Below are 19,543 nucleotides of genomic sequence, written 5' to 3' on the forward strand. Positions count from 1 at the left end.
TATATATATATATATATATATTATACCTATACTTATATCAAATATCTGTATCTAATCCTAGCTCTAGCCATTGAAAAGACCTAGTAACAATGACAATCCAATTGCAGCAGACACTTCTATCGCTCAGTCTGGAGGAGGAAATATCTTTTCATATCAGAAAGTCATAAAGCTATCAAAACCTACTAGGGTCATGTCAAAAAAACACATGATCCAACTTGACTATGTTCCTACTGGCCAAAGAATGGACATCAATAAGGGTGATAACCCATCAAACCCATGATTTCATTATGATTTAAAAAAAAAAAACTTACTGATTGCTTTGGGAGGATTCTAGGAAACCAACAAATCATTTTGAAAAGTGATAAATAAAAGACTTCAGCATTTGTTTTACGTTTTCTGTATGAACTGTACCTCAGAGTAACTAAATAATTGCTGAAAGCCAATTTCTCTTTATAAAAGTACTCCAGCTAAAATACAAAGGAAAAATGATAGAATTCAAATATTACAACCCATAAGAACTTTTTGGATCTAGGCATTCAGATGCCTTTTTAGATCGAAGCATTCACCATGAAAAGAAAGACCTACTGATTATCTACCTCCTGCTCAAAGTACACCCCACCACCTGTGAAGTAGTCCTGCCTGTCCCCCCTGCATCGAACCTGAATCTGAGCAAACCTTAAGATCTAACCAGCAATTTTCACAAAATACAGAGAGTTGTGAAACATGTAGAAAGACGAGCCAGAAATGCAAACAGCAAAATTCAGGCTGTGGAACGGCTACAGCAAAAATGATTTGGTTTCTTCAACAAAAAATTACTAGGAATAAAAGAAGAGTTGGTCAGGGAAGCTATAGAATAAAAAATATCTTAAAGTCACATAAACCAAGGACAAAGTATGGACCTTGTTTGAATCCATTTAAAGGACCCAAATATTCTATAAAAGTTCCTTTTTAAAAGAAGACATTTAATCATATATTAACGCATATATGTGGAATCTAGGAAAATGGTACAGATGAACCGGTTTGCAAGGCAGAAATAGAGACACAGATGTAGAGAACAAACGTGTGGACACCAAGGGAGGAAAGCGGGGGTTTGGGGGGTGGGATGAACTGGGATATTGGGATTGACATATATACACTAATATGTATAAAATAGATAACTAATAAGAACCTGCTGTATTAAAAATAAAATTTAAAAAAAATAACTAAAAAATAAAAGCAGACATTTATAGAACAATCAGGGAATTGTGAACATTGAATATTTGGTGAAAACCTCGAGTCTAGGTAATTTATAGAGATTAGAAGCTGATTCATCTGTGTTAGTTCCTTTCCTGATGAGACAACATAGATCATTTTTTCTTTTTCTAATGGAAATATATTTGACATCTAACATCGTGCAGATTTAAAGTGTACAACATGTTAATCTGACATATTTATATATTGTAATATGGTTGCCATTGCGATAATTAGCACCTTTGTTGAGTTATATAATGATCCTTTTTTTTTAGTGGTTGGAATCACTAAATTCTAATCTCTTAGCAAGTTTATTGATTATAATACAGTATTGTTGTCTATATTCACTATACCGTGTACTGGATCACTGGGATCTAGTACAAGGAGACAAAATATATTAGTTATATCAAAGTAGAAATATTTTTGTTGTATTTATTAGGCCTTTTAAATATAAAAATAAAATGATGCAATCTTACTGTTTAGATAACTGGTTATCTTATTTTCAAAACAAATTTTATGCATATACCAGCATACTTGTGTAATATGTTTCCTTTTGTGGTTGTGTTTATATATCCTTTTTTTACTGTATAGTTTTTATGTACACTAAGCGTTCAGTACTGTAATGCATATTTTAGTCTAAACATTTTCTTTCCCTCACTTTATCTCATAATATCTTGAAAATCTTTTCATATGAGAATATAGATTTGCCTTATTTTTTTTAAATTGCTGTATAATCAGTAACATGAATTTACCATAATTTATTCACATGTTCTCCTATTAATGGGCATACAAATTGTTTTCGATTTTTTATGATGTACTGTGTATCCTTACAAGTACATCTTGGTGTGATTTTTCAAGTGCATCTATAGTAAAAGTTTCTAGCAGTGAAATTACAGGGTCAAACACCATGTGTTTTTTCAAGAAGTATTTCCAAATTGTCCTCAGAGGCACTTTTACCAAACTACCTTCCATCCAGAGCACGAGAGTGCCCAGTTCTCCAAGTTGTCACCGACTGTGCCTCACCTCAAGCCTTGATGGAAGTGTTCTCACTCTGACACACTGAGTAGGAGTCAAACACGCTTGTTTAGATTGTAAATTCCCTCCTTCTAAATTTATAGCAGAGAGAATTTAGATTCTTGTCTCAACTTGGTTCCCATGTTATCCTAGCCATGTACCTTTCTTTTACTTCAGTTTGTCATGCATGCTTTGGAAATTCAGTTCAAACACACACACACACACACACACACAGAGCAACAACTGGGCATAGTTATTTATAAACTGTTGAAATCTGACTTTTGCAAACCTTAGGTTTTCTGTATTGTCATGGCAAATTCGTTAGATGAAATGATACTAGTTTGGTTTTATTTTTTGTGAGTTTCACACTAGACACACTTTGGAAAATTACTACAGAGCCACAAGAAGAGAAATATGATAGAGCAGTGCTCCAAAGAAAGACAATGGGACAGTGCACCCTAACCTCCTCTTTGCCCATTCCTCAAGGATCTCTTCTCACAAGGGCTAATGATTTTCCTAAGCTGTGAAAAGCTTGCTGTGGGCACTCCCTGGTCAGAGTCTGAAAAACACAGATTAATTTTTCTCCCATTTTAGTGCATAGGACAGCAATGGTTCTTAAAAACACTTCTGTGGAGATCCCTGGCTGAAGATCAGAGATGTCCCACCATTGGAATGAGACTACCCAAGAGGCATACAAATTGAATTTTGAGAGCTGAATTGAAGGGGACATAAATAAGTAACCTACTCCCTGACACGATTTTATTATAAGCTTTAGATGCTTTTTTGTCACATGAACTTTATTGGCCGCTGTGCACTCATGTATATTAACTGCGTGGGTTTAGGTGCAATCCCGCCTCCACAATTTCCTAACATGTGGTTCTTGAGCAAATATTTAATCTCTCTACACCATAATCTTTTCTTTTCCTCCTAACCACTGCCCTCTTTTTTGCAACAATTTTATTGAGGTATATTTTACACATCATAAAATTCACCCATTTCAAGTGTTCAATTCAGTGATCCTAAGTAATTTTACTGAGTGGTGCAAGTCACTATAAATCAATTTTAGAAACTTTTATCCTGCTAGTAAGATCCTTTGTGCCCATTTAGTTAATTCCCATTCCAAGCCCGAGCCCCAGGCAACTAATAATCTACTTTCTGTATCTATAAATTTGCCTTTTCTGACAATTTCATATAAATGGAATTATAAATATGTAATCTCTTGTGTCTCGCTCCTTTCGTGTAGCATAATGTTTATGGGGTTCATCCATTATGTAGTCTGTGCTATTAATTTGTTCCTTTTTAGAGCTGAATAGTATGTCACTATATGGATGTACCACATTTTGTCTGTTCCTTCACCAGTTGATGGACATGTAGCTTGTCTCCAGTTTGGGGCAATAATGAATAATGCTGCAATGAACACTTGCATAGAAGTCTTTGCATAGAAATGTGATTTTACTTCTCTTGGATAGATATCTAACAGTGGAATTGCTGGGTGATATGGTAATTTAATGTTTAACTTTTTGAGAGACTCACAAACTGTCTTCCAAAGTGACTGTACCATTTACATTTCCACCAGCAATGTATAAGGGTTCTCTTTTCTCTACATCCTAGAGCTGACATTTGTTATTGTCTATTTTATTTATTACAGCCATTCAGATGAGCATGGCATTTGTGGTTTTAGTTTCCGTTTCTCTAATGCCTAGTAATGTTAGGCATCTTTTCATGTGTATCTTCTTTAGTGAAACATCTGTTCATATCTTTGCCCACTTTTTTCTTCGGTTGTATTTTTTTTTTTTTTTTTTTTTTTTTTTGCTAGCACAGGCTCCGGACGTGCAGACCCAGTGGCCATGGCTCACGGGCCCAGCCGCTCCGCGGCATGTGAGATCCTCCCGGACCAGGGCACGAACCCGCGTTCCCTGCATCGGCAGGCGGACTCTCAACCACTGCGCCACCAGGGGAGCCCCTGGTTGTATTATTATTGAATTGTAGTAGTCCTTTGTAAATTCTGGGTATAATCCTTTTCTCTGTTACATATTCGGCAAATATTCTCTCCTAGTCTGTTGCTTGCCTTGTCATTTTCTTAATGGCATCTTTTGAAGTGCAACAATTTTGAATTTAGATAAACTCTAATTTATCAAGTTTTTAATAGACCTTGCTTTTAGTATTGTATCTAGGAAAGTTTTGCCTAATCCAAGGTCTCAAAGATTTTATCCTATGTTTTACTGTAAAAGTTTTGTTGTTTTTGCACTTACATCTATGATCCATTTGAGTTATTTTTATGTATGGTGTGGAGGTCTAAGTTCATCATTTTTGGATGTGAATATCTAACTGACCCATCACCATTTGTTAAACCGATTATCTTTTCCTGGCATCTTAGTCAAAAATCAATTGACTATAAATATAAAGATATATTTCTGAACTCTTAGTTCTGTTCCATTGACCTATACCTCTACATTATGCCAGTACCACACTGTGTTGATAACTACAGCTTTATAATACATTTAGAAATTGGGAAGTGAAAGTCCTCTGATTTTTTTCTTCAACATCATTTTGGCTATTCTAGGTGTTTTGCGTTTCCTTATAAATTTAAGAGATGCATGTCAGTTCATACAAAAACAAAAAGCCTGCTGGGAATTCGATAGGAATTGCACTGACCCTATAGATATTTTGGGGCATAATCGACATCTTAACAATATTTGAGTCTTTCAATTTATGAATATGAAATGTTTCTCCAGTTATTTAGATCTTTAATTTCCCTGAACAGAGTTTTGTGATTTTTTTGTGTATGTCTTGCTCCTCTTTGCTAAATTTTAATTTAATATTCTTAAGCATTTTATTATCTTTGAACTTTTCTGAACACAATTGTATTCTTAATTTTATTTCCATTTTGTTCATTGCTTATATAGAAAAATACAATTGGTTTTTGTATATTGATCTTGTATCCTGAAACCTTGCTACCTTGATTATTAGTTCTAATAGTATTTTGTAGCTCCCTTATGATTTTCTATATGCAGAATCGTGTTGTCTGTAATTAAAGGAAGTTTCATTTCTTCCTTTCCAATACGCCATTCTCCCTTCCTTCCTTCCTCCCTGCCTTCCTCTCTCCCTCCCTCCCTTCCTCCTTCCCTTTCTTTCTTTCACTGGCTAGAATTGCCAGTACTGTATTGAAAAGAAGTGAGGGGAGGTATTCTTGCCTTGTTTCTGATCTTAGAGGGGGAAGTATTCAACTTTAGGGTTTTACTGCAGATACCCTTTATCAAATTGAGGAAGCTCCCTTCCATTTCAAATTTGTTAAGAGTCTTGATCACGGATGAGTGCTGTGTTTTGTCAAATGCTTTTCCAGTGTCTATTGAGATGATCATAATGTTTTGTCCATTATTCTATTAATATGATGTATTATATTCATTGATTTTCAGATATTAATCCCACTTGGTCATGGCGTATAACTTTTTAAATATGTTGATGGATTTGGTTTGCTATTTTTTCTGATGACTAAACCTGAATTTCTACCATTAGTAAAAATGAGGATAAAGATATTACTTACCGAGAGAATCACCAGACATCACGTGTGGCAGAGAATCTAACATGAAGAGCACCAGAATCACAACTAACTGCTGAACAATCATTGACAGGAAGACACTGGAACTCACCAAAAAAGATACCCCACGTCCAAAGACAAAGGAGAAGCCACAGTGAGATGGTAGAAGGGGTGCAATCACAAAAAAATCAAATCCCATAACTGCTGGGTGGGTGACTCACAGACTGGAGAACACTTATACCACAGAAGGCCACCCACTGGAGTGAAGGTTCTGAGCCCCACATCAGGCTTCCCAACCTGGGGGTCCAGCAACGGGAAGAGGAATTCCTAGAGAATCAGACTTTGACAGCTAGTGGGATTTGATCGTAGGACTTCGACAGGACTGGGGAAAGCAGAGACTCCACTCTTGGAGGGCACACACAAAGTAGTGCACACATCAGGACCCAGGGGAAGGAGCAGTGACCCCAGGGGATACTGAACCAGACCAATCTGCTAGTGTTGAATGGTCTCCTGCAGAGGTAGGGGGCGGCTGTGGCTCACCATGGGGACAAGGACACTGGCAGCAGAAGTTCTGGGAAGTACTTCTTGGCGTGAGCCCTCCCGGAGTCCACCATTAGCGCCACCAAAGAGCCTGTAGGCCTCAGTGCTGGGTCGCCTCAGGCCAAACAACCAACAGGGAGGGAACTCCGTCCCACATATCAGCGGACAAGTAGATTAAAGTTTTACTGAGCTTTGCCCACCAGAGCAACACCGGCTCTACCCACCACCAGTCCCTCCCATCAGGAAGCTTGCACAAGCCTCTTAGTTAGCCTCATCACCAGAGGGCAGAGAGCAGAAGCAAGAAGAACTACAATCCTGCAGCCTGTGGAACAAAAACCACATTCACAGAAAGATAGACAAGATGAAAAGGCAGAGGGCTATGTACCAGATGAAGGAACAAGATAAAACCCCAGAAAAACAACTAAATGAAGTGGAGATGGGCAACCTTCCAGAAAAAGAATTCAGAATAATGATAGTGAAGATGATCCAGGACCTCGGAAAAAGAATGGAGGCAAAGATCGAGAAGATGCAAGAAATGTTTAACAAAGACCTAGAAGAATTAAAGAACAAACAAACAGAGATGAACAATACAATAACTGAAATGAAAACTACACTAGAAGGAATTAATAGCAGAATAACTGAGGCAGAAGAATGGATAAGTGGCGTGGAAGTCAGAATGGTGGAATTCACTGCCACAGAACAGAATAAAGAAAAAAGAATGAAAAGAAATGAAGACAGCCTAAGAGACCTCTGGGACAAAATTAAATGCACAAACATTCGCATTATAGGGGTCTCAGAAGGAGAAGAGAGAGAGAGAAAGGACCTGAGAAAATATTTGAAGAGATTATAGTCGAAAACTTCCCTAACATGGGAAAGGAAATAGCCACCCAAGTCCAGGAAGCGCAGCGAGTACAAGACAGGATAAACCTGAAGAGAAACATGCCACACCACATAGTAATCAAATTGACAAAAATTAAAGACAAAGAAAAATTATTAAAAGCAACAAGGTAAAAATGACAAATGACATACAAGGGAACTCCCATATGGTTAACAGCTGATTTCTCAGAAGAAACTCTACAAGCCAGAAGGGAGTGGCATGATATACTTAAAGTGATGAAAGGGAAGAACCTACAACCAAGATTACTCTACCCGGCAAGGATCTCATTCAGATTCGATGGAGAAATCAAAAGCTTTACAGACATGCAAAAGCTAAGAGAATTCAGCACCACCAAACCAGCTGTACAACAAATGCTAAAGGAACTTCTTCTCTAAGTGGGAAACACAAGAGAAGAAAAGGAACTATGAAAACAAACCCAAAACAATTAAGAAAATGATAATAGGAACATACATATAAATAATTACCTTAAATGTGAATGGATTAAAAGCTCCAACCAGAGGACACAGGCTTGCTGCATGGATACAAAATGGAGACCCATACATATGCTGTCTACAAGCGACCTACTTCAGACCTAGGGACACATACGATTGAAAATGAGTGTGAAAATGACTATACTACCCAAAGCAATCTACAGATTGAATGCAATCCCTATCAAATTACTAATGGCATTTTTTACAGAACTAGAACAAAAAATCTTAAAATTTCGATGGAGACATAAAAGACCCCAAATAGCCAAAGCAGTCTTGAGGGAAAAAAACAGAGCTGGAGGAATCAGACTCCCTGACTTCAGACTATACTACAAAGCTACAGTAATCAACACAATATGGTACTGGCGCTAAAACAGAAATACAGATCAATTGAACAGGATAGAAAGCCGAAAGATAAACCCATGCACCTATGGTCAATTAATCTATGACAAAGGAGTCAAGGACATACAATGGAGAAAAGACAGTCTCTTCGATAAGTCGTGCTGGGAAAACTGGACAGCTACACGTAAAAGAATAAAATTAGAACACTCCCTAACACCACACACAAAAATATACTCAAAATGGATTAGAGACCTAAATTTAAGATCAGACACTATAAAACTCTTAGAGGAAAACATAGGCAGAACACCCTTTGATATAAATCACACCAAGATCCTTTTTGATGCACCTCCTAGAGTAATGGAAATAAAAACAAAAATAAACAAATGAGACCTAATGCAACTTAAAAGATTTTGCACAGCAAAGGAAACTATAAACAAGACAAAAAGACAACCCTCAGAATGTGAGAAAAGATTTGCAAACGAATCAACAAGGATTAATCTCCAAAATTTACAAGCAGCTCATGCAGTTCAATATTAAAAAAACAAACAACCCAATTAAAAAATGGGCAGGAGACCTAAATAGACATTTCTCCAAAGCAGATATACAGATTGCCAACAAACACATGAAAGGATGCTCAACATCACTAATTATTAGAGAAATGCAAATCAAAACTACAATGAGATCTCATCTCACACCAGTCAGAATGGCCATCATCAAAAAATCTACAAACAATAAATGCTGGAGAGTGTGTGGAGAAAAGGGAACCCCCTTGCACTATTGGTGGGAATGTAAATTGATACAGCCACTATGGAGAACAGTATGGAGGTTCCTTAAAAAACTAATAATAGAACTACCATACGACCCAGCAATCCCACTACTGGGCATATACCCAGAGAGAACCATAATTCAAAAAGACACATGCACCCCAATGTTCATTGCAGCACTATGCACCCCAATGTTCATTGCAGCACTATTTATAATAGCCAAGACACGGAAACAACCTAAATGTCCATGGACAGACGAATGGATAAAGAAGATGTGGTGTATATACACGGTGGAATACTACCCAGCCATAAAAAGGAAAGAAATTGGGTCATTTGTAGAGACGTGGATGGACCTAGAGATTGTCATACAGAGTGAAGTAAGTCAGAAAGAGAAAAACAAATATCATATATTAACGCATATATGTGGAACCTAGAAAAATGGTACAGATGAACTGGTTTGCAGGGAAGAAATAGAGACAGAGATGTAGAGAACAAACGCATGGATACCAAGGGGGGAAAGTGGGGGTGGGGTTGGTGGTGGTGTGATGAATTGGGAGATTGGAATTGACATGTATACACTGATATGTGTAAAATAGATAACTAATAAGAACCTGCTGTATAAAAAAATAAATGAAATTTTTAAAAAAAGATATTACTTACCTCACAGGTTTATAGTAACAATCAAATGCAATAATATACATGAAGTACCTAGCATGGTATCTGATACATAGTAAGAGCTCAGTTAATGGTAATCATGTTGATTATACCACTGACAATAAATATATTCATAAAAGGGAACCCTCCCATACTGTTGGTAGGAATGTAAATTGGTGCAACCACCATGGGAAACAGTATGGAGGTTCTTTTAAAAACTAAAAATAGAGTTACCATATGATCCAGCAATCCCACTTCTGGGCATCTATCCAGAAAAGACAAAAGCTCTAATTTGAAAAGATACATACACCCCAATGTTCATAGTGGCACTATTTACAATAGCCAAGACATGAAAGCAACCTAAGTGTCCATCAACAGATGAATGGATAAAGAAGTTGTGGTATATATATACATATACAATGAAATATTGCTCAGCCATAAAAACAAATGAAATAATGCCATTTGCAGCAACATGGATGGACCTAGAGATTATCATACTAAATGAAGTAAGTCAGAGAAAGACAAATATAATATCACTTATATGTGGAATCTAAAAAAATAGCACAAATGAACTTATTTACAAAACAGAAACAGACTCACAGACATAGAAGTCACACTTATGGTCACCAAAGTGGAAGGGGTGGGGGGATAAATTGTGAGTACAGAATTAACAGATGTACAACTACCATATATAAAATAGATAAGCAACAAGGATTTACTATACAGCACAGGGATCTATATTCGATATCTTATAATAAACTATAATGGAAAAGAATTTAAAAAATAGATATACATATGTATGTATAAGTGAATCACTTTGCTGTATACCTGAAACTAACACAATATTGTAAATCAACTATAAATCAATCAGTATCTTCATATAATTACCTCATATAAAATAATAGGAAACAATTGCATAAAACAAGTTAATCTGCTTAATACCAGAGTTATATTACATTCATGGGTGGAAGAAGAAAGGTAATTATACTAGCTATCTTCCAAGTACTTCCATGTACTCTTTTAAGCACTTTATGTGTATTAACTACACTTGATCTTCCCCACAGCCCTATGAGGTATATACTACTATAGATGGGCAAGCTGAGGACTTATATAACTTGCTCCATCCAGTTTTAAAGATGTTAAAGGGCAGAGCTGGGATTTAAACACAAGCAGTCTGTCCCCAGGGCCAAGTTCCTTACCACCGTGCTCTGAGCCATGCTTTGCGCTAATTACTTTACAAACATTATATCTAATTTGCTCTTTGCCACATGGTACATAAAATCATTTCCAATGTACAAATATCCTCTCAGAGTTTCAGTTTCCTTTAAGGGACTTGCTCCAGATTCACATGTGATATTTAAACCCAGGCCTGCCCAAAGCCTATGCATTTTCCATTTGTATTTTCCTTAAATATGTTTTTAAGTGGATTCCATCTTTGATGAATCAATATCTTTTTCTACAAAAGCTGAGAGCTTAAAAAAGCAATATCTGATAATATTTGTCCTGCATTTCCCATGCTTTGCTAGATGGAGACATCAGAACTGACAGATATCAGAAATGGTAAAGTCTGAATGGGATTTGATACAATAGTTCTGGAATGAGCAGCAGGTTGCCCTAGTGTCACGGTTTTCAAGCTTTTTTTATCTTCAACCCACGGGAAGATATCTATTTTTCATCACAACCCAGTAGATATACTCACAGAGACACACGTTATATTCACAAAAACAATGTTTGGCCTTATATGTTAATACCATTTGTTTTATTTTATTCAGTCTATTTTATTTCTTCCAAAAAAGTGCTTGTTAGGACCAACCAAACTGATTTCACAACCATTAGTGCGTTATGAGCCACAATTTGAAAAACCCTCCATTGGAAAATACTTTAGATCTCTTCCAGTGCTCCAATTCAGATTTATTTCAAAGTGGCCTGCATCAGACAGCTTCAAGAAGGTGAGTGACTGATTTGGTAGCCATGCTAATTTCTAAAAATAGAACCTAACAAATGTTTATCAGACCCACCCAAACTGAGTTTTGTTTTGTTTTTTTGCGGTACGCGGGCCTCTCACTGCTGTGGCCTCTCCCGTTGCGGAGCACAGGCTCCAGACGCGCAGGCTCAGTGGCCATGGCTCACAGGCCCAGCCGCTCTGCGGCATGTGAGATCTTCCCGGACCGGGGCACGAACCCGTGTCCCCTGCATCGGCAGGCAGACTCTCAACCACTGCGGCACCAGGGAAGCCCCAAACCTGAGTTTTTTTTTTTTTTTTTTCAAACCTGAGTTTTAATCTTGCTTTTCTCTTTCCTTTTTTTTAGTTCATTCATGAATTTGTTACTTTTTCTACAACTGTTTGTAGAGTCTACATTTCAGGAAGCATACAGGGACCGAGGAATGAAGAATGAGTAAAAACAGGCATGCTTCCTGATGGCAGAGTGGGAATGAAAGCTGTTAATCCAAAAGCATGCAGGAAAATATTTTCAAATTATGATAAGTTGAGGGAACAAGAATACTGCACTGTGTATAACAGGGAGACAAGGTTTGATATGGAGTGTTAGAAATGTCTCTGTGAGGTGTCCTTTGGGCTGAGACTGAAAGAGGAAGAGACAATAACCAGGTAGTGGACAGCATTGTGCGTGCAGGCAAGGTCATACCATATCGCAGTCTTCTAAAGCTGGAGGGGGCATGAACTGCTAGTTGAGTAATGGAAGGAAAAGATCTTCAAAATAAGTCTGGAAAAGTAAACAGGGCCAGACCACACAGGGTCCTACGGACCATGGAAAGAGGTGAAGGGGTTTTATGGGTCTGCATAACATAAAACTCACATTGTAAAAACATAACCATGGTGTGTAGAATGAATTGGAGAGGTTCAACATTACACAGAGAGAGCTGTGTATAGTCTATGGCAATATGATGGAGTAGGGTGGAGCAGGGTGGTGGTCCTTTGTTACTTATCTCCGCTCTTACTGAGCAGACTTTACAATGCATTTCATATGCAGTGGGACCAGATTTACTAATTTTGGAGCTGTCAACTAACAAATAAGCCATGATATAGCATTTCTAAAAAGTAATGGAAATGCATCCTTGAGTCTATGGGATAAATGGCCAAGGTATAGGGAAGCTCTTTCACTTTTAGGTTTAAAAACTCAGGTTATGATATGAACCTTCATATCCTAGTTATTACCAAACTGTGTTGTGCCCACATATTTTACTGGATATAGTCCTGGAAATTAAAATCTTATCTTCTCTCCCTCTGAGAGTCTGGGATCTGTGATAGAGGGCTTCAGGTCTGATGTGCCGAAGGGGAAAAAGGGTTTTTAACAGCCAACTGGCTCCATGATTAAATAAATTTAAAATCATACTGGCCAAGGGAAGCATGTTGCCTCTTGCCTGGGCTGCTTCTTCTCTGACTAATAATCCCCCGCGTGGCCGGACACTGTCGTTAACTTGACACAACTGGCACCTTTATCACTTTGTTCTTTGAATAAAAATCGCTGAGCCCAAGTCGCAATAAAAATGTTCGTTCACTTAGGGTGAATTTAATAATACCCTTGTCCCCCACTTCGAGTTAAATAGAGTAATGGGAGAGGAGTCCTCTTCTCTGTCACCGGGTTTGGGACCTCCGCCTGCCTCCAGTGGGGAGCTGAATGCAGCCAATCCCTGCTCTCTATGCGAACCCAGTCTGCCTGGGTTGTATCCATTGGCAGCGAGTTACGTTCATGGTTAGCATTCTCTTCTCCCTTCTTTTGGTACCCAGTTCTCAGCCACCTCATTTGCCAGCTATCCCAAGAAGACACTGCTCACATCCCATGAGCCATCATCGTTTGTTATATCAGCTAAGGGCAGCCTGAGTGCAATAGATCCCGGGCAGGGTTACGTATAACTAGCACATTATTACTTCCTGAAAGACCTGTAAAACACAATGGATATAACGTGTAGTGGTGCAGCTGGGAGGATCCTGAACCAAATAGCCCAGGTTCAGGAACCTATCCTGGTGCCCATTAAACCTATGGCAGAGATGCCCAGCCAGTCCTTGCAAGGAGGTGAGCAATAACACTTCCTAAAAGACAATACCAAGGATGCGCTGCCCACATTTTTACAAGCCCTTCCGGTGTTTCTGTCTAAATTCCCCCTAAGGGCTTAATTTCTGACATCTTCTGTGTGAATCAGTCCTCAGTGGTAAACAGAATTTTATTTACTGAACAAGTAAACAACGAGGACCTAGCCTTCATTAGAATGTTACTGCCTCAGATTAATGCTTCATTGAATTTCTCTTTTTTCTTTTGTTTGCAAGTCCTCTCTTCCTCTAGCACAACGATCACTCTAAAGAAGAAAATGTACTCAGTACAGTTCTCCCATCATTGATATTCTATGTTTGTTTCCTAAGCAAAGAACTTGTCACTAGGAATTCGTTTGCATCCTGGGCACTGCTTTGCAGACTCTTAATTCTGTGATTCAAATAAAACTTGAAAATACGATCTCAGTGACATGATGTCAAAAGAAACATGTTGACATAGTGCTGATACAGAGAGCTTTTTGTGACTAGAAATCATATCTGTGCTTTGAGGAAAACAAAACGAGTCATAGCAGCAGTTGGAATGCATTTTTACAGAAGACTGCAGACAGCAGAGGCCAATTCTGCTGGCCTGTGTCTCCTTCCCTCTTCCCGTCCGTCCAGCCCATGCTCCTTCAAGTGTGAAGTCCCCGTCTGATCATACGTCCTGCTTAAACCTCTTCACCATCTTTCCAATGTGTACAGACTCGTGTCATGGGATCTGCCCTCTATCTTTCTCTCCAGGCTCAAGCTTCCCCGTAACACCTGTCGTTCCAACAAACGCAAACTATTTTCCTTTCCCCCCTCACACTGTGTTCTTTCCCATGTCTGTGCTTAATTCCTGCTGTTTTCCTCTCTCAGATCTTCCTTTTGGACCTGGAGACCCCTTCACCTCTACCATTTATTGGGTGTTTTACCTTGTGCAAATTACTTAAGCTTCACCGGGCCTTGATTTCCTCATTTGTAAAATGGGAGCATAAGAGCAGCGTTGTGGGGTTAATGACACCACATTTGTGGAGTCCTTTAGAGTCTGCCCCAGAGATGTTGGCTTTATTTTGTAGTTATTATTGTCACCATCCTTCAAAATTTAACTCAGTTTTCTCCTCTGCTGAGATTTCCCTTCCCTCCTGATCCCAGAGACTGAGCGAATTACTGCCCTGCACTGTGCACTTACTTCTTTATTGCCCTTTTTATATCTTTTTCTTATCATTTATGTGGTTCACGATTTGTTATAATGTTGCTGGGCAATGAAGTTGTTAGTGTGGAAAAATAAGCACGAGGTGCTTCAAGGAGGGCTTGTAACTCATATTTTATGGACCTCCTGCAACAGTGTGTTCAGGATATGATCGTTAGTAATAGGTGAATAAATGGGGTGTTCTTTATTTCCTGGGCTTTATAGCTTTGTAGACCTCCAGTTAATGGGTTCTTACTATATGCCAGGAATGACATTAAATATTATACTTATCATATTTAGTCTTCACTATGATCAAATGTGGAAGATCTTCTTATCATTCCCATTTTACACATGTGGAAACTGAGGGCCTGGAGTGAGTAATAGACCAGTACTCCCAAAGCCTGAACCCTTAGCTTAGGAAAGTTCTGCTCTGATCTGTAAGGTGTCCTTTGCCTCTGGGCCTCTTTAGTGTGTAAATGTATTTAACCCACTTGCATTTCTAATTCCCCTCCAGGTACTCCTTCCAAGATGAGGAAGACATGTTCATGGTGGTGGACCTCCTGCTGGGCGGGGACCTGCGTTACCACCTGCAGCAGAATGTCCGCTTCCAGGAAGACACCGTGAAGCTCTTCATCTGTGAGCTGGCCATGGCCCTGGACTACCTGCAGAGCCAGCGCATCATTCACAGGTGAGTCAAGTCCAAGGGCACAGCCTTGGTCTGAATGCACAGGAGGGAATGCACAACCTGAAGCATTCAACAGGTCCTTGTTGAACGTGACATCTAATTCTTACTTAATTCTTACGACATCCCTGGAGGTAGGTGTATTGTCCCCATTTTTCAGATTAAAAAAAAACAAAAACTGAGCACATTGAGCTTAGTCTGCCCAAGGTCACAGTTTGTAAACAACAAGACCAGAATGAGTGAGTGTTGGTGCTGCTTATAACTAAGCCTAGACAAAGAGAAGAAAAGGTGACACATAGGAACTTAAGAAATATAAATGAATTAATCGAAAGAGAAATGGAGGAAGTGCATGAAAGGAAAGAAATAGAATGGGTAGGAAGAAAATACTTTGGGGAGAAAATTTGAGTCCTAACATCTGCCTGTCATCTACCCTATTGTGAGGGCATGCTGCAGACAGAAGTCAGCAAAAGCAACGTATCTCCTTCACTTGGGGCATTTGTGCTAAAGACAAACAAATAACACAAGTAGCTATAAACCCAAACAGACAACAGAGAGAAAAGGATAATGCTTTATATTTATATAGGAGTTCGTAGTTTTTAATGGCAATTTCCTATATAATATCTCACTTGATCTCTGTAATAAGTGATCAGTGAGCTGAGCAGGTATAGTTAGACCAGTATTAAATATGAGATTTTGTAACTTGGAGGCATTAAAGATCATCTAGGTTACTTATAAGAAGTTTGAACCTAATCACCATCAAAGCAGCTACTATTTACCTGGCTTTCTATATGCCAGGTACTGCTAGGTACTTTCATATATTATCCTGTTAAATTCTCAAAACTCAAAGAGGACTCCACATTTCATTACAGTATTCCCATTATACAGATGAGAAAAGTGTGGCTCAAAGATTTGCCAAGGAGAGACCCTGACAATTGGCATTACCGGGATTCGAACCTATATCTCTCCCATCCTAAAGTCAGAGCTCTGTCTACTATACCACCTTGCATTAATTACACATATGAAATATATACATTAATTAATTATACATTGTTAAATGAACAACCAACATGTGACTCTGCCACTGTCATCTCTAATCCTTGAAGAATCTGCTGAGTTTTTAAGTTTAATTATGTCTCATTTACTGAAAATTTGTCTAGATAAAATTTTTGCCCACCACTAGTTGACATTTATCTAGAACTTATCAGGACTAGTACAGGGCCTGTGGTTGAAGAAGTAACATCATAATTTATAGATTCTCCATGCAAGCACTGTGGACCAATCCTTTTTTTTTTTTTTCTTTTTGGCCTTGGCGCTTACATAATTATTATTTAATTTTCTATCTTTGGAAGGGCCCATTTGTATTGGAAACGTGCTCTTCAGGCAATGGATAAATAGAAAGCAGACCAGTTAATCATGTATGATCTCGGAAGTAAATTTACACACCCGGTGTTTTTGTCAATAACTGGGAATCCTGTTGACAAGCGATCTTTCTCCCATACTGCCTTGCTGCTACCTCCCGCCTAGTTCTTTCCGAGGAGAAACTTTTCATATTTGTAGGCTGTAGAGTCCCTGTCAGGGTCTTCATGCTCACTCATCCTCCCCCAAATTGCCAACCCACAGTCTGTTTGGGGTGCTGACATTGCAGATCTCAGGCAGAAGCCAGGGACTATGAAAAGCCAACATCACCAGAGGCCACCTTGTAACTTTCTCCCTTCTCTGTTTGAATCTGAGTTCTGTGGCTTCTTTCTCTGAGCTTCATTTTCTCAGTCATCACAAGTCAAGATGCTCTGAGCATTTTTGCCATGTGCTTAGAACCATGTTCCAAGAAGAATACAGGAGAAAAACGAAACAGAAAACTGGATACAATTTTCACCCCCAAGGAACATAACCATACCAAATAGCATTGTTTTCTGTCCTTGTCTCCCTCACTCTCTTTTGCTCCTATCACGGTTTTGCCACTTGAATAAGAAACCAAGGACTAAGTTTCTGCTCCTTGCCCTTTACACACTCACAATTACTACTTAGTGCCCACCTTCAGAGGGCCTCTTTGTACTGAAATGTCTCCTCCTCATGGCAGGTGAATGGAAGGCAAACACCATGACATTATGAATGCTGGGTTAAAATGAGATAGCATCCTAGGACAGGAATAAAGATGCAGATGTAGAGAATGGACTTGAGGACACGGGGAGGGGGAAGGGTAAGCTGGGACGAAATGAGAGAGTGGCATGGACATATATACACTACCAAATGTAAAACAGTTAGCTAGTGGGAAGCAGCCGCATAGCACAAGGAGATCAGCTCAGTGCTTTGTGACCACCTAGAGGGGTGGGATAGGGAGGGTGGGAGGGAGACGCGCAAGAGGGAGGGGATATGGGGATATATGTATACGTATAGCTGGTTCACTTTGTTATACAGCAGAAACTGACACAACATTGTAAAGCAATTATACTCCGATAAAGATGTTAAAAAAAAAATCCAGATGTATTTCTACTGCCCCTATGTCCTACCTTGCCTCCCCATGCGTTATGTTTTATAGTCAATCGTAACATTTTGTACCTCTCCTGAGGAGTTGTGATGTTTTGGGTATATAATTACCTAATGTCTGTGTGCTGTGCTAAATTGTAAACTCCATGAGTTGGGGCCATGCGTGTTGTGCTTCTCACTGTGTAACCAGTGTGTGACAAAAATCTGAAGGAATGAACACTGCCCGAACCACACGGATGACAGATTGATTAAAAGCCCAGCTTTACAGATAACAAAGACGAAATTAAGCTAGAAGGCATTAAAGCCATAAATTTCAGTTACCTTGGTCTTCACATTGGGTAATCATGTAACTTATCATCCAAACCAGGGTACTCCGGAGAATGAAAGGAGTTGTGTTAATAATTATGCTGGGACAACAGGCAAAACCCCTAAGTGTTTCGGAAAAATCAGAACATATATCAGCCTCATTAGGGCTTTTCAAGACAGTCATGACCAAATAGGCATTTTAATTGTGAGGGAGCTCTAATAACCAGGACTTTCTGCCTTCAGACTAGTAGATATCAATGTGAAGTGATTTCCATTTGAAGTGGTATCAAATGGCTTAAAAGACATGTACATGGTGAAGTAAGCAGTGTCCCTTTGTCTACGGCATTTAGAAGATAATAGTGGCGGCACTCTGAAGCCAGCTTCAGGGCTCCTGGGGCAGAGTTAAAAGCGTGAAGAGCAACATAGAAGAAGAGATAGAGGCTTCTGAGTACTGTAACTCTCTTTCTAAATCTCTTTCTTCAAAAGAATCTGAAGAATTCATGCTGTATTTGATGGAATCTAAGATAACAAAACATCTTTCAGCTACTTAGAGGATTGGATTTAAGACACCACCTGAGTTCCAAAGTATTAAAATGTGAATTAAAAAGAGAAGGACAAAATACAGATTTCCCAGGCAAGGAAAGATCATTTGCATGAAAGTGCAGATGTAAAATATGTGACTTCCAGGGCTTCCCTGGTGGCGCAGTGGTTGAGAGTCCGCCTGCCGATGCAGGGGACACGGGTTCGTGCCCTGGTCTGGGAAGATCCCACATGCCGCGGAGCGGCTGGGCCCGTGAGCCATGGCCGCTGAGCCTGCGCGTCCGGAGCCTGTGCTCCGCAACGAGAGAGGCCACAACAGTGAGTGGCCCACGTACCGAAAAAAAAGAAAAAAAAATGTGACTTCCTAATTTCAAAACAACATTTTGTCTCTGGACAGGGTAGAAGGTTCCAATTTGCCTGTGGTGGTCAGCGAATATGTGTGGAGCAGAAGTGGTAATAGGCTGCCCTGACTGAGGGGTTCCTGGGTACCAGGTGCTCTGCTTAAGCACTTGTGAATTATTTCACTCAGTCCACCCACAACTCCAAGAGGCTGATGGTGTGACCGTCCTCATTTTACAGCTGATGAAACTCCAGTTCAGAAAATCACTTGGCTAACGTGTAGGTGAGGCCATCTACACTTGAAGGATATGCAGAGCTCTTAGCCACTCTCCACACCTACTGATGTTCAGCACTGTTGTTGCCCTGAGGAGGGTGTGGCACAGGGTGGGGCACGGCCACCTGCCTTCAGGTACCCGCTGTCAGGCTGCACAAATGAAGATGACACAAAGGGAGCCAACAGACAACAGAAGAGCCTGAAACTAGAAGGTAAATTGGATGAGAAAGACTGAAGTGCTTCAGTAGGGCA

At 39.4% G+C, this 19,543-nt stretch overlaps 2 protein-coding genes across 3 annotated transcripts in view; one reads left to right on the plus strand and one right to left on the minus strand.

Annotated features, from left to right (window-relative positions):
* The window catches only part of PPP2R2B (protein phosphatase 2 regulatory subunit Bbeta), a 656,680-nt gene that overhangs the window by 597,317 nt on the left and 39,820 nt on the right, over nt 1-19,543 (minus strand). The window lies entirely within an intron of this gene.
* STK32A (serine/threonine kinase 32A) overlaps nt 1-19,543 on the plus strand; it is a 115,651-nt gene that overhangs the window by 46,157 nt on the left and 49,951 nt on the right. The window contains exon 4 of the mRNA XM_024731398.1: nt 15,181-15,354. Coding sequence (XP_024587166.1) covers nt 15,181-15,354 — 174 coding nt within the window. The remainder of the gene's footprint in view (nt 1-15,180; nt 15,355-19,543) is intronic.

The sequence above is a fragment of the Neophocaena asiaeorientalis genome, unplaced genomic scaffold, assembly GCF_003031525.2.
Source record: "Neophocaena asiaeorientalis asiaeorientalis breed wild unplaced genomic scaffold, Neophocaena_asiaeorientalis_V1.1 scaffold531, whole genome shotgun sequence".
In the NCBI taxonomy this organism is placed as follows: Eukaryota; Metazoa; Chordata; class Mammalia; order Artiodactyla; family Phocoenidae; genus Neophocaena; species Neophocaena asiaeorientalis.